At 40.4% G+C, this 15,095-nt stretch overlaps 1 protein-coding gene and 8 non-coding genes across 9 annotated transcripts; 8 read left to right on the top strand and 1 right to left on the bottom strand.

Moving 5' to 3' along the window:
• Positions 1-59: 59 nt before the first annotated feature.
• On the top strand, positions 60-131 carry trnah-gug (transfer RNA histidin (anticodon GUG)). Its single transcript has one exon. It is a non-coding gene; the product is annotated as a tRNA-His (tRNA).
• An 11-nt stretch (positions 132-142) lies between these two features.
• Positions 143-214, top strand: trnam-cau (transfer RNA methionine (anticodon CAU)). Its single transcript has one exon. It is a non-coding gene; the product is annotated as a tRNA-Met (tRNA).
• A 628-nt stretch (positions 215-842) lies between these two features.
• On the top strand, positions 843-930 carry trnay-gua (transfer RNA tyrosine (anticodon GUA)). Its single transcript is given in 2 exon segments — positions 843-879; positions 895-930. It is a non-coding gene; the product is annotated as a tRNA-Tyr (tRNA).
• Positions 931-1,785: 855 nt separating this feature from the next.
• On the top strand, positions 1,786-1,873 carry trnay-gua (transfer RNA tyrosine (anticodon GUA)). Its single transcript is given in 2 exon segments — positions 1,786-1,822; positions 1,838-1,873. It is a non-coding gene; the product is annotated as a tRNA-Tyr (tRNA).
• Positions 1,874-2,734: 861 nt separating this feature from the next.
• On the top strand, positions 2,735-2,822 carry trnay-gua (transfer RNA tyrosine (anticodon GUA)). Its single transcript is given in 2 exon segments — positions 2,735-2,771; positions 2,787-2,822. It is a non-coding gene; the product is annotated as a tRNA-Tyr (tRNA).
• A 78-nt stretch (positions 2,823-2,900) lies between these two features.
• trnah-gug (transfer RNA histidin (anticodon GUG)) lies at positions 2,901-2,972 on the top strand. The gene has a single exon. It is a non-coding gene; the product is annotated as a tRNA-His (tRNA).
• An 11-nt stretch (positions 2,973-2,983) lies between these two features.
• Positions 2,984-3,055, top strand: trnam-cau (transfer RNA methionine (anticodon CAU)). Its single transcript has one exon. It is a non-coding gene; the product is annotated as a tRNA-Met (tRNA).
• A 629-nt stretch (positions 3,056-3,684) lies between these two features.
• trnay-gua (transfer RNA tyrosine (anticodon GUA)) lies at positions 3,685-3,772 on the top strand. The gene is given in 2 exon segments: positions 3,685-3,721; positions 3,737-3,772. It is a non-coding gene; the product is annotated as a tRNA-Tyr (tRNA).
• A 2,792-nt stretch (positions 3,773-6,564) lies between these two features.
• On the bottom strand, positions 6,565-10,786 carry LOC129378360 (uncharacterized). Its single transcript, XM_055058683.1, has 7 exons — positions 10,725-10,786; positions 9,667-10,032; positions 9,529-9,588; positions 9,355-9,423; positions 9,205-9,261; positions 7,399-7,515; positions 6,565-7,306 (listed from the first exon to the last, which is right to left on the bottom strand). Exons 1-7 carry the CDS (start codon positions 10,777-10,779, stop codon positions 7,164-7,166), a joined length of 867 nt encoding a protein of 288 aa, XP_054914658.1. The 5' UTR covers positions 10,780-10,786; the 3' UTR covers positions 6,565-7,163.
• Positions 10,787-15,095: the final 4,309 nt, after the last annotated feature.

Raw genomic sequence — 15,095 nt, 5'->3', positions numbered from 1 at the left:
ACATCTTCAGAGGAAAGGTTTGTTAGGAGTTGCTGTCGAACGACACACTCTAGCGTATAGCCGTGATCGTATAGTGGTTAGTACTCTGCGTTGTGGCCGCAGCAACCCCGGTTCGAATCCGGGTCACGGCACGTTGGGTAAAAGCAGAGTGGCGCAGCGGAAGCGTGCTGGGCCCATAACCCAGAGGTCGATGGATCGAAACCATCCTCTGCTATGCTAAACTTTTCACAATACGTTCAAAGTGTCTGATTGACGTACCCATCTCATTCCTCCCCCTCTTTTCTCTTCGATCAATTGTCAAGATGCAAAACAGTCTTTTCCAAAGTCTTTGTTCTGAAGTGCATAGGAAGATTGTTTACAAATTAATCCTCCTTCCATCCTTGTGTTAGAAGGATTCTTCCAAAGATCTGTGTCATGTAAATGATGACTGTTCCTCCAACCTCTGCTCCACCGTCGTTTACTTTGCCATTCAGGAATAAACAGGTGGCGTAAAGCGGACCTCCTCTCAGGGGTTTGGGACGGAGATGACGCCTAGGACTCTGCAACGGCCACGCGCTTGGTGTGGACGAGAGAAGAAAAGTTGCTCGAGTTAGCCAGGACGAAGCCAGACTCTTCCGATCCGTAATCAGTTGCGTTAGTCGTTGCCCAACTAGCCCATCTGGTGTCAAGGAACTCCTTCTCATCGTGTCGGACCGGGACCGACTGTTTGCAGCGTGTGGCAAAATGGTTGTGTTTATCAAAACACGTACTTCGTGTGAGGGTTGAACTCACAACCTTCATATGTGCATTCTCATGCAGCTGTGTAGAGGCATGTGAGCGCTTCTCACTTCCCTGGCACAGAACCTTCGATAGCTCAGTTGGTAGAGCGGAGGACTGTAGAGTACAAAGGTGGACATCCTTAGGTCGCTGGTTCAACTCCGGCTCGAAGGACTCCTTTTATCTTTTTTCCACATCTTCAGAGGAAAGGTTGTTAGGAGTTGCTGTCGAACGACACACTCTAGCGTATAGCCGTGATCGTATAGTGGTTAGTACTCTGCGTTGTGGCCGCAGCAACCCCGGTTCGAATCGGGTCACGGCACGTTGGGTAAAAGCAGAGTGGCAGCGGAAGCGTGCTGGGCATAACCCAGAGGTCGATGGATCGAAACCATCCTCTGCTATGCTAAACTTTTCACAATACGTTCAAAGTGTCTGATTGACGTACCCATCTCATTCCTCCCCTCTTTTCTCTTCGATCTATTGTCAAGATGCAAAACAGTCTTTTCCAAAGTCTTTGTTCTGAAGTGCATAGGAAGATTGTTTACAAATTAATCCTCCTTCCATCCTTGTGTTAGAAGGATTCTTCCAAAGATCTGTGTCATGTAAATGATGACTGTTCCTCCAACCTCTGCTCCACCGTCGTTTACTTTGCCATTCAGGAATAAACAGGTGGCGTAAAGCGGACCTCCTCTCAGGGGTTTGGGACGGAGATGACGCCTAGGACTCTGCAACGGCCACGCGCTTGGTGTGGACGAGAGAAGAAAAGTTGCTCGAGTTAGCCAGGAATCGAAGCCAGACTCTTCCGATCCGTAATCAGTTGCGTTAGTCGTTGCCCAACTAGCCCATCTGGTGTCAAGGAACTCCTTCTCATCGTGTCGGACCGGGACCGACTGTTTGCAGCGTGTGGCAAAATGGTTGTGTTTATCAAAACACGTACTTCGTGTGAGGGTTGAACTCACAACCTTCATATGTGCATTCTCATGCAGCTGTGTAGAGGCATGTGAGCGCTTCTCACTCCCTGGCACAGAACCTTCGATAGCTCAGTTGGTAGAGCGGAGGACTGTAGAGTACAAAGGTGGACATCCTTAGGTCGCTGGTTCAACTCCGGCTCGAAGGACTCCTTTTATCTTTTTTCCACATCTTCAGAGGAAAGGTTTGTTAGGAGTTGCTGTCGAACGACACCCTCTAGCGTATAGCCGTGATCGTATAGTGGTTAGTACTCTGCGTTGTGGCCGCAGCAACCCCGGTTCGAATCGGGTCACGGCACGTTGGGTAAAAGCAGAGTGGTGCAGCGGAAGCGTGCTGGGCAAATAACCCAGAGGTCGATGGATCGAAACCATCCTCTGCTATGCTAAACTTTTCACAATACGTTCAAAGTGTCTGATTGACGTACCCATCTCATTCCTCCCCCTATTTTCTCTTCGATCTATTTTCAAGATGCAAAACAGTCTTTTCCAAAGTCATTGTTCTGAAGTGCATAGGAAGATTGTTTACAAATTAATCCTCCTTCCATCCTTGTGTTAGAAGGATTCTTCCAAAGATCTGTGTCATGTAAATGATGACTGTTCCTCCAACCTCTGCTCCACCGTCGTTTACTTTGCCATTCAGGAATAAACAGGTGGCGTAAAGCGGACCTCCTCTCAGGGGTTTGGGACGGAGATGACGCCTAGGACTCTGCAACGGCCACGCGCTTGGTGTGGACGAGAGAAGAAAAGTTGCTCGAGTTAGCCAGGAATCGAAGCCAGACTCTTCCGATCCGTAATCAGTTGCGTTAGTCGTTGCCCAACTAGCCCATCTGGTGTCAAGGAACTCCTTCTCATCGTGTCGGACCGGGACCGACTGTTTGCAGCGTGTGGCAAAATGGTTGTGTTTATCAAAACACGTACTTCGTGTGAGGGTTGAACTCACAACCTTCATATGTGCATTCTCATGCAGCTGTGTAGAGGCATGTGAGCGCTTCTCACTCCCTGGCACAGAACCTTCGATAGCTCAGTTGGTAGAGCGGAGGACTGTAGAGTACAAAGGTGGACATCCTTAGGTCGCTGGTTCAACTCCGGCTCGAAGGACTCCTTTTATCTTTTTTCCACATCTTCAGAGGAAAGGTTTGTTAGGAGTTGCTGTCGAACGACACACTCTAGCGTATAGCCGTGATCGTATAGTGGTTAGTACTCTGCGTTGTGGCCGCAGCAACCCCGGTTCGAATCCGGGTCACGGCACGTTGGGTAAAAGCAGAGTGGCGCAGCGGAAGCGTGCTGGGCCCATAACCCAGAGGTCGATGGATCGAAACCATCCTCTGCTATGCTAAACTTTTCACAATACGTTCAAAGTGTCTGATTGACGTACCCATCTCATTCCTCCCCCTCTTTTCTCTTCGATCATTGTCAAGATGCAAAACAGTCTTTTCCAAAGTCTTTGTCTGAAAGTGCATAGGAAGATTGTTTACAAATTAATCCTCCTTCCATCCTTGTGTTAGAAGGATTCTTCCAAAGATCTGTGTCATGTAAATGATGACTGTTCCTCCAACCTCTGCTCCACCGTCGTTTACTTTGCCATTCAGGAATAAACAGGTGGCGTAAAGCGGACCTCCTCTCAGGGGTTTGGGACGGAGATGACGCCTAGGACTCTGCAACGGCCACGCGCTTGGTGTGGACGAGAGAAGAAAAGTTGCTCGAGTTAGCCAGGAATCGAAGCCAGACTCTTCCGATCCGTAATCAGTTGCGTTAGTCGTTGCCCAACTAGCCCATCTGGTGTCAAGGAACTCCTTCTCATCGTGTCGGACCGGGACCGACTGTTTGCAGCGTGTGGCAAAATGGTTGTGTTTATCAAAACACGTACTTCGTGTGAGGGTTGAACTCACAACCTTCATATGTGCATTCTCATGCAGCTGTGTAGAGGCATGTGAGCGCTTCTCACCTCCGTGGCACAGAACCTTCGATAGCTCAGTTGGTAGAGCGGAGGACTGTAGAGTACAAAGGTGGACATCCTTAGGTCGCTGGTTCAACTCCGGCTCGAAGGACTCCTTTTATCTTATTTCCACATCTTCAGAGGAAAGGTTTGTTAGGAGTTGCTGTCGAACGACACCCTCTAGCGTATAGCCGTGATCGTATAGTGGTTAGTACTCTGCGTTGTGGCCGCAGCAACCCCGGTTCGAATTCGGGTCACGGCACGTTGGGTAAAAGCAGAGTGGTGCAGCGGAAGCGTGCTGGGCAAATAACCCAGAGGTCGATGGATCGAAACCATCCTCTGCTATGCTAAACTTTTCACAATACGTTCAAAGTGTCTGATTGACACCCATCTCATTCCTCCCCCTCTTTTCTCTTCGATCTATTGTCAAGATGCAAAACAGTCTTTTCCAAAGTCTTTGTTCTGAAGTGCATAGGAAGATTGTTACAAATTAATCCTCCTTCCATCCTTGTGTTAGAAGGATTCTTCCAAAGATCTGTGTCATGTAAATGATGACTGTTCCTCCAACCTCTGCTCCACCGTCGTTTACTTTGCCATTCAGGAATAAACAGGTGGCGTAAAGCGGACTTCCTCTCAGGGTTTTGGGACGGAGATGACGCCTAGGACTCTGCAACGGCCACGCGCTTGGTGTGGACGAGAGAAGAAAAGTTGCTCGAGTTAGCCAGGAATCGAAGCCAGACAGGTGGACATCCTTAAGTCGCTGGTTCAACTCTGGCTCGAAGGACTCCTTTTCTCTTTTCTCCACATCTTCAGAGGAAAGGTTTGTTAGGAGTGGCTGTCGAACGACACACTCTAGCGTATAGCCATGATCGTATAGTGGTTAGTACTCTGCGTTTTGGCTGCAGCAACCCCGGTTCGAATCCGGGGTTGCGGCACGTTGGGTAAAGGATCGTTAGGTAAAAGCCGAGTGGCGCAGCGGAAGCGCGCTGGGCCCATAACCCACAGGTCAATGGATCGAAACCATCCTCTGCTATGCTAAACTTTTCACAATACTTTCAAAGTGTCTGATTGACGTACCCATCTCATTCCTCCCCCTCTTTTCTCTTCGATTTATTGTCAAGATGCAAAACAGTCTTTTCCAAAGTCTTTGTTCTGAAGTGCATAGTATTGACATAGAGTTTTAAGTTAGCACAATACTGCACAGGATAGTTTTGACACATATGAAATATAACATAGAAAGTTAAAGTACACTGTAGGTTCATATAAATTTAGATGAAACTAAAAACAACGGCTCAATCTCTGAAACGCAGATAAATTCTTAAAAGGAGGATCAGACAGAAAAAACAGAAAACACAGGCCTAGACTCCTTGGATCTCTTTAGATAGGGAGCCTGTCTGCCAGGCAATTAACAAATTCCTGAGCATGGTTCAAAAGTTCACTAGGATCTTAAAACTTTTTATAAATAATTTTATCTATATTAGAATTAACTATATTTCTTTAAGCATGTTTTTAAATAGTTACTTATTAGATCCAAACTTATAGTCATTATTTAGCATTACATTGTGTGCAAGCTTGGTTAAAATACAAACTACTTTCTTGTGGAAACATTTTGAGGCAGAGATAGCGCTGCAGCTGCAATCATATATCAAACTGGACAGCGGCAGGTATGACAAGATCCGGGCCATATATCTGCCTTTGGGGCTCTTTAGCAGGAGGTGGTAAAATTAACATTAAGACCCACACAAAGGAAAAGAACACACCTCCTAATGCATATATTTAAATGATGAGAATACGCATTCTATAAATGATTTGTTTTACAGCAGAAGTTCGAATCGCTTGGTGCTGAGTGAGTGGTTCCCAAAAATGCATTTTTGAATCAGGTAATATTCTGTTTTGTCATTGGGTGTTGGCTTCTTGATATATCTGGGTGTAAATGGTGTTCTGTTATTCTGTATGTATTTGTATTCACTTTTGGATAAAGTTATGGATATCTGAAATCTGACGTTGTATGATTGCTCTTTTCTCTCTGCACACTTACACAGACACAGGAATTCGGGACAAAGAATTAATTAACAAGCTAAATCAAGTTATTCCTCTTTTAATTCTTAACAATAGGAAGATTGTTTACAAATGAATCCTCCTTACATCCTTGTGTTAGAAGGATTCTTCCAAAGATCTTTGTCATGTAAATGATGACTGTTCCTCCAACCTTGAATTTAACTAGCAGTAATCTCATCCAGACTGGTGACGCATCTGTATCACCAGCAGGGGGCACAAAACACCAGTATTCTGAGTGCAGCCCTCTGTATTTTCATTTCTAGCGTTATAACATTGATGCTTCTTAATCAGATGCCAATACAATATCAGATTAATCGCAATTTTGTGGTTTTGTGTCAGAATGTCTTTGTTTTGTTTAATAAATATAAACTTAAAAGGAACACTTTAAAGTGTTTATAGGTCTGTGTGAAGGGGGTGGTATACCTTCGTGTGGTTGAACACTAAGAGCAGATGACGCAGAAACACTGTCACACTTTCCCAGAGACGACCTTCGTTTCTGTAGAATTGGTCAGAAGAAAAGCTCCTCATTCTTAAATTAGACTTAAAACCACAGGTTACACAACAACGCTTCGCAACGAAGACAGAGGTTTGTCTCTGTTAGCTTTCAGTTACATTCATGATTTATAGCCTCTACGCTTTGTCCACGTTTTGCAACGTTGCAACTAGAAACACAACAATGTGTGATCTTAAGTGGGAACAAGAGATTTTGTGGTTTCTAAACTTTAAACAGATACAAATATGTGCAAATGCCTCAGATGCATTAGAAAACAATAAAGAAGCAGAAAGAATCCAAGAAAACTGTATAAATCCCCTCATAAAGTGTCAGCAACAAAGTTTACCCTTTAAGTTATTTTTTCACAAGCTCACTATTTCAAACAGAAATAAATGTCCAAATGTTTATTTTCTTCTGGTTTTTCACCAAAACTTGTGACTGAACATTATATAGTTCAGTCTTTCAGACTTGCTCTGATATTGGATACTAAGTTTGCATAAATGTTCCCACCGATAAGGTCACAAATTAGCACAGCTTGAAAAATATTTGCTAAGCAAGATCTCTGATGATTCATTGCACCAGGTTAATAAAACAAAAAGTAAGTAAAATGTTTAAAAATTTTTACATGTCGTTTTACATGTAACATGTAGTTACTTTGTGTATTTGTCATTTTGTTTGTTGAAGCACTTGAAAGACACTTTACACATTGCTTTTTACTTTCTTGCTTCTTTCCTTCCCCCACAACCATAAATGTTTGGTTGACTGGATACTTTAACTTACACTGAGTGGAATGTTTTTTTCTAGTTTGTGTCTATGTTGACCTATGTTGGGCTGGTAGCCAGTTCAGTTCACGAAGAAATCCTGCCTCTGATCCACTGACTGTGAGAGACAAGCTCCAACATCCCTGAGACCTACAAGTCGGCTGACTGAATGTAAAACTAAATGGTCCAGTTCAGTCCATGTCCTCTGCAGGATGAACATGATGATCACTAGCCATCCCGGTCTTCGTACATTTCTCTTCTGCTTCTTTTGTCACCATCTCTTCTCCCTTGTCCTCTGTGTGTTGTTGCGAAGACGCTTTATTTCTAGAAGCAGCTGAAAATTTAAAAGAAAAATAAAACATAACATCAGTCAACTCCACAGATAAGTATCCACACAGTACACCTTAAGAGAATGAGATCCAATACCTGCTTTTTCTCTCTTGGCTTTGGTCCCGACATAGTAGAGCCAAAAGAAGGCAGTGATGAGGGCAACGATGGGCAGAGACCTCAGGATGAAGGTGAACACTTGCTCATGGGAATCATCTAAATACAATATACAAGTTATTGTTGTCAATTCAGCTTTCATTTTTCTCATGAACAAGTACTAATATGATGATGGACTGAAAACTTTAACAAGACAAGTGGAAATGAAAACATCTAAAGGAAGAGCTAAGTTAATGTCCTATTGTCTTTTCTTAGACAGTTGATCCCCAGTGAGAGGTCTCTCTCATGTCTGTTGGTTTGTGTCTTAACATTGGGGAACGGCCAAGTGCTTTAAGGAACATGGTAGTCTGAAGAGGTTTTATTAAATGATGTTCCTTTATGTGTCATATAAATGTAATGTTTTTTGTATCACAGTCAAGGTGTTTTTCTGTGTAGCTGGAAACTTTGTACAAACTAATGAAACATGATGTGTCTACTGTGTCTACTGAGCCAGGGTTGCTGAACTTCCCCAGACAGTGATTTGGGAACTTGCTGTTTTTCACGTGGCCTTCCCTGCATGGAGATAGAGCGTTTAGTTTTCACCTCCCATAGACATTACAGTGAATGAGCATACAATCCTTACATTCCTTATGTTTTCCTTTGTCTCTTTTGTTTGGTCTTAGAAGATTGAGTCTCCGCCTCGGTAGTAAAGAGAGAGGAATAAAGTAACTATGCAACTGTGGGTTCCTCAGAGCAGATCCTAATTTGTGCCTAATGCAGTGTTTTTCTTGCTCTTCGTCTGCAGATGTATTAAAGATTGTTTTTGCTCCCTGACTTTTGTCTGGACCTCAGTCTCTGAATTGTGCACTTCACAGTAGTCAATGCCCAAGTTGGAGAGGAACCCTTGCGCTGTATGTCAGAAAAAACTGCAACAATATGTTACAATACTAATTTCTTGTAGAGATAGATAATAATTCAATTAAAAGTATGCATGTATGTGTGTGTGGTCAGGCGCAGTTGCAAAAAGTGAATGGAAGTGGCCAACTCCACTGTAACACACTGTTTGGGTTTTCACGGTGTCCATAGATAAGAGCACCGAACACGCGTGCTTGTATGAGCGCTGAACAAGCTGTCGCAACAGCGGGGGAACCGTCAAAATAAAGGTGAGTTTTGTTCAATAGTTTATCATGACTAGTAGGTTATTTGTTAAATTTATTATTCACATAGCCATAAGACATATATAACTCATATATTTACCCGCATTTTGAAGTCTCGTTTTTGAAAAGGCAACATTCGACGTAAGTTTCTCAATTTCGATTGAGGTGGTTTCTGAAAAAGAGTGCCATCTCCATTTTTATGAAATGCACGGTCCATGTTAGCTTGAGACATAATTATGGTCTGGTAGCCTGGTTGACTTGCTCCAAAACGTTTGGAAACATAATTCACTATCATTATTATTATTTTTATTATTATTATTATTATTATTATTGATATTATTATTGATAATAATAAGAATAAATATATAATAAATTATATATATATAGTATATATTATATACTATATATATATATATATATTTTTTTGTATAATATATATAATTATATATTATATAATAATAATAATAATAATCATCATCATCATATTTAATAATAACATCTGAAACATTTCTCGGTAAGTCATTATATATTTCTTAGAAATATTTGTAGCGCTCCAGTGAAGTGCAGGAAATGAAACATCTGTGTTGTGGTCAGCTGATATGCGGGTTGTGCAAAGTCCGGCTCAATATATTCAACCAAACATCTGATTTACCGTCAGCTGGTCGTTGGTTTTTCCTCTCTCCCGACTTCTCTCTGGTTTTCTCCTTATCTGTAAAATAATCAGTTTAAACTTCCTCTATGGATTGTTGGTTTCTCCATATGGTATCACAACAAATTACAGTATTAGTTATATGTCACTTACCTTTAGCCATGAGATTAATTGGTCTGTCAGTTGTTTTCTCTTTGTGTATGACTGCCTTTTCTTTGTCTTCTAAATAAAGATAAAGACAGAGATTAGATTTTCCCATTTAATAGAAAGCATCGCATTAAACAGTCCATGGCTGTATTTCTAGGTCTGTGGTGTTTTGTCACCTACTGTGGGTTTTACTGTTGTCATCTCCCTTGTCTTCACCTGCTTCACCTGTCCTCTTCTTCTCTTCAAATTAAACAGATATGTTATCTTACAGGCGTAAATATCTCGGTGAATCTTGGTCAAAAGAGTTTTATTGGTCACCGTTTCCAGTCTGGTGGTCTGCGCCTTTTGCTGGGTTCTCTCTGGGTGTAACTCTGATGGTTGTACCAGTTCCTTCAGTTTCAATCAAAACTGGTATTTCCACACTAACCTTGCAGATGTATGTTCCCGAGTCAGCTCTTTTAATATTTTCCAATGTCAGATTGTCACATTTGTTTTTATGCTCATTCCAAGAGCCTCCAGACTGATCTATGATAGCCTTACTCCTGATTAAAGTTTGGTTTTTCAGCCATTTAAGGCCGACTCTCTCGGCAGTGTCAGTCCAGCAGCAGGTGATGTTCACTGTCTTTCCCTCCAGAACAGAAATGTCCGCACTCTGACTCACAACAAGAGCGTGGGACGAAACACCTGCGGAGGGACACAGTCACAAGCATCGAAAAAAATATTTGCAAAATGTGTCAAGTGGAAGCAAAACAGGTCTGTTTTCTCTAGTATTTATTAGTTTTTTATGGAAAAGTGAACATGCATTCTGATGAGGCTCATTCATCAGATCATAAGAACCTTTTGAAAACAACAACCTGTAAGCGGGAATTAAACGTATTTCTTATTATTTTTGTGTTAAAAATGTGTCCCTTTTGACCTGATGTAATATTCTAATCCTAATTGTGTGTTTTTACTGGCTGTAAGCGGAAAAACATCATAATTAAAAGAAATAAAGACTTGAAGTCGTCAATCTGTGTGCGATTTATCTATAGCCTATAATATGTTTTACAGAGTGAACTAAACTAAATTTTATTTGCTAAAATAAATGAACTTTCAAGAATATTCTAATTTATTGAATGTGACTGTCGATATGCACAATAAAAACACAGTTTTGCAATTTTAGTTTGCAGAACCATCAGTTAGAACTATTAGGTGAAATAGTTTTATTGATTTAAACTACATTCTGTCTTTAAGCTTTGCAGGATTCATTCAGACATTTTGATTCAAATATGTCGTATCTCCACAGATTTTAACTCACTGTTGTGTAGATGACATAGTTGTATTTTACGACTTTGTGATGATTGAAGCAAAAACAAAGACTTTCTGTTCTTACTTACCCCAGGAAGGATCTGAACCAACACACAGGAGCAGGAAACACTTGAGGAGGTTCATCCTTTCACCCGACCGTCTGCAGTCTGAACAGTGATGATGATGATGCATTCTGTTCTGTTCATCATCTGAAAGTCTTCTTGTCTGAAACCACAGGTTGTCATTTCCTCCATATGTGCTAGTTACACCTTTCTTTCACAGCCCATTTCTCTAGATTTTTTTTAATCTTTTTTGTTTGTGCCACTCTTGAGCAAGTAGAAATCTAAACATGTAGAATATCTGAGGTACACGATTATATTTCACAAATGTACTTAAAAGCCATGAATGTCATAGCTCTTCGAATATTTTGATTCAGCAGAGATGCAATATAATCCAAGTGCTTCATTATGTTATAATATAAATAGCTTATGAGCCATAGCATAATTTGAAGTCCTTTGGCTCTGTACATAATTCAGTCATATTAGATTCAAAAGTATTTATTTTCTGCTGATCCTGTTCTAATAGACCATTAAAGGTATTGTTTTTAGCTTTGCAATCAGTCCTGTTAACCTCTTAATCTTTGCCCTGTGGACATTTTTATTTGTTGGTTGGTTGGTCTGATGGAAATGAAAAGTTGTGTTTTCATAGAGCTGCTCTTCATCTTTCTTTAGGTCTAAAACTGATTTTCCAGCAGAACTAGAACCTGCTACTGAGATTTTCTTTGTTGCCTCTCAGTCAATGACTTTTCCTCCACAACGTATCAGTAATATGACAGCAATCTTTCAGAGTCTTTCAGAGACACCAGCTCGCATCAAGCTCTGAACCATCATTTATCGGAAATGGCTTCACTCTCTGTTTCGGACGGCTGAACAGGAAGAGGCTCAACCACAAACCTACAGACTCATAACATCGCTCTGCAGCGGACAAAAGCAGGACTGACATAAAAGCTCAAGAACTAAAACAAGAAACACACATAGAAGCCTTTTAGATTGTAGTTCCTGTGTTTGTGTTTGGAACAGATGATCTTTGCTTTCTCTGCCTTGCTGTTGTAGGGCAATCGTGTTCATGATGTCTTGAAGTCTTTCATGATTTCTTTGGACTGAAACCGACAAATGTTTAAGTTTCAATGACAACTCCTTAATTAAATACAGTCATGTTGTATGTGGAAAAATATGGACTGTTTTAGTATATTTTTCCTAAATGCCAAATTAAAGAACAGGAGAACTGAGTTGGTGGCATTTGCACTCAAGAATATTCGGATTTCAACAACATTTCCATGATTCTTTCAGAGGAAGATGAAAACATGGCTCCGAAAATTCAAATCTTTGTCCCAGAGGGCGTTTTCAAATCCTGATCTAGCTCGCTGTGTTGCTTTTGGAGGAATGGCTTCATCCTCTCTGACTCGTCTCGTTGTGGATAATGAATATCACTCCAACAGGTTTCTGCCATACCTTTGTGGAGGACTGCCTTGTGGCATAGTTCTAATTTTTATAATAAGTTTTAATGAAACTCAAAGTTCTAATCGCTTCTAATCAGAAAATTCCACAACACACAATTCCTCTTCAGAAGCCTGTTTATTCCTGGACTGTATTAAGGCCAGACGTGTCCATGCTGTTTAGAGAAGCATGAAAGTGTGCAAACAATAAAAGTGGCACCTTCAGGCATCTGGTTGCTGCAAAATTGAAGCAATGTGGTTGAAGTGTTGTGCTAACATGCGTTCACAGCTTGTGAAGCCAGAAGTCACAGATGACATCATCACTTGGGCTTTCTCAAATGGTTTAAGGCCACAGTTGGCTCAGTGTGTGTAAAACTCGTGACAGAAACACATCACTCTGGTTATTTGCTTCTGTCTGTTTGGGTCCCAACACATGTCGAGGGTTGGTCCAGAGTAGTACGTTTATTAAGTCTGTGGTTGAGCTTTTTCCTGGTTAGCACTCATTTCTTTGTAGTTCTATTAAGGTTGGACACTGAACCCCAGTGGAATTCCTTTAAAAGATAATAACATATAAAACATGTATTTTAAAAAATGTGACCTGCAAAATTCATGTATTTACTTTTTAGAACAAATACAGACAGATGAACTTCTACCTGCTTGAGAAATGAAGTGATGCTTCAGAGAGGAAGGAACCTGTCCTGTGGTTTGTCACATTGCACCTCAAAAACAGTTGAGATCATTTATAATAAAGACACAGAGTGATCTGTGTTAGAGGTCATACTAAAGGAGAGGAGACGCAGTTGTCGTTATTTTGTATTAAATGTTCGTCTGTCAACTGATGGCATTTCTACTGACCGGTCTGCTGCTCCTCTGTGCAGGTTCATCTTGGAGTGAGTAACATTTTTATAATACATTCATTTATTTACCTTTTGTTCATTTCCGCTGGATGCCTTCTATTTCTCAGAAATTAAAGCTGTAAATTAAAAGAATAATGTTTGCAAGACAGCTAACTTCAGCTAAATATGCTTGGTCAGTTTGCTTTTATTCTGAGAAACACAAAACCTCGCGCTCAACATGGACGTCGGGTTTAAAGACTAAAGCATAATAGCAGGCTGATAAAAGTAAAGCATTTACTACTAAATTAAACTATAATAATAGGTGAGTAAACCACGGCTGGGAATTGTTACAAAGAGACAGGAGGGGTTCACAGCTTGATCTGTTATTAGCCAAATAATATAAGATTAATAGAACAATCAAAATATAATAAATGCAGCACTGATTGAGTCGATGGCTTTATGGGCCAAGGCAGAGGAACAACTCATTTCTAAATCTGTTGAAAACTAATCTTGATGTTTGGTGTCAAAAGTTTATGTCAGGCATTATGTAAATATGGATATCTTATAAAATGACAATTAAAAACATTTAATTTGTCAATGTCTCATCAGGAAATGCAGTTGTATTGAGCAAGTGCAGCATTTTCATTCAGCTTTTTTCTGCTCTTTGTTTAAATCAAACTTACCATATAAATATACCTGTATGCCTCATTTCCATGTCAAAATGCAAAATCAGGACGTTTTCAGCTTCACACAACTGATTCTCAGCTATGTCTCTGTCCAGGTGTTTCTTCAGATGCAGTTGTTATTCAGAGTCCTGATGTTTCAGTTCAAGAAGGACAGACAGGAAACATCACCTGCTGCTGGGATTGGGTAGCTGAAAGAGCTCTCATTAAATGGCTGAAAAAACAAACATTAATAAATGATAAGACTGTCATATATCATTCTACAGGCTCTCAGAATGAACAGAAACTTAAGTGTTCAGTTCTCACAATAGAAAACATGACAAAAGGTGATTCAGGAAGATACATTTGCCAGGTTACTGTGGAGATACCAGTTTTTGTTCAAGTTGAAGGAAATGGAACGATCATCACTGTTACAGCCAGAGAGAACGCCACTAAAAGCACAACTGATGAAGGTAGGTGACTAAAACACAATTAATCTGACTGCTGGGTGGAATTTTAAATTCAGAAATCAGAGAATAATTACAAGTGTGGATCTTATTTTTTATTTGCATAGCTACCTGTCTGCATCACAGCTGCAGACTGTGATATTGCAGACTATGCAATAATTTTTTTATGTAAAATTATTCATTTTACGCAAATATTTTTTATGGAGTAAATTTGTCTTTGTTGAAAATTTGATGATAAGTTAAATGACGGATTTAATATCCTGCACTGTTTCCATCTTGGTTCACCATTTGCTATTTCAGACTTGTTTCACCCCCCTGTTGCACACCTATGAATAATTATGAAAGGAATATAATGAACATAGTTCAAAATGAAATATAGAACATTTTAAAAACAAAACAAATATAATGTCAGTTTCCCTGTTTGTGAATAAAAGAAATAATAGCATCCAGGCTTAAAAAGAACAGCAGAAAATTTTAGTCTACATCCAAGTAGCTAACAATTTTATGTTTGACATTTTACAAATATTTATAAGAAATATATCATTTCAAGATGCATTCTGTCATAGGAGCTATAAAATGTCTGGAAGAGTTCAAACCTTCTGCATGTTTCTTCCTAAATCTTGTTATGTGAAGACAACCGAAGGACAGATGATTGGTAAAAAACTGACAAAGCAGCTTAAATGGGCCAGAGTTATGGGTCCAAAGTTCAGACAACATGGCAGCGCCAGAAGATTTCACTTCATTCAATCTGGTTTTATAATATGCATTCTTCTAAATATTCAAACTATTGGTAAAACATTCCAGAAAGCTTGACTTCCATTAACTTGTTCATTTATGTTCCCCTGTCTGTAAAATACCATTAGACCGTACCGAACCTAACAACATCATCTTCATCCTGAGATGCCTGCTCATCCTCCTCCTCATCGCAGCCTTCGTCTGTGTTCAGTGTTTAGTTCATAGAGCTCAGAAGAATCCACCAGGTACTGAGAAGTTGTTAGAT

Source organism: Poeciliopsis prolifica, unplaced genomic scaffold (assembly GCF_027474105.1).
Source record: "Poeciliopsis prolifica strain line A6 unplaced genomic scaffold, Auburn_PproV2 SCAFFOLD051, whole genome shotgun sequence".
Lineage (NCBI taxonomy): Eukaryota > Metazoa > Chordata > Actinopteri > Cyprinodontiformes > Poeciliidae > Poeciliopsis > Poeciliopsis prolifica.
Note: the sequence above shows the minus strand (reverse complement) of the source record. Positions and strands in the feature narration are given on the sequence as shown.

What these genes read in the sequence shown, in the direction of transcription:
- LOC129378360 (XM_055058683.1), bottom strand. Translation starts at nt 10,779, where the DNA reads ATGAACCTCCTCAAGTGTTTCCTGCTCCTGTGTGTTGGTTCAGATCCT. An exon ending in TGGTTCAGATCCTTCCTGGG is followed by an intron (nt 10,033 to 10,724) that starts GTAAGTAAGAAC and finishes GTCCCTCCGCAG; the next exon opens with GTGTTTCGTCCCACGCTCTT. An exon ending in AGACCACCAGACTGGAAACG is followed by an intron (nt 9,589 to 9,666) that starts GTGACCAATAAA and finishes TTTAATTTGAAG; the next exon opens with AGAAGAAGAGGACAGGTGAA.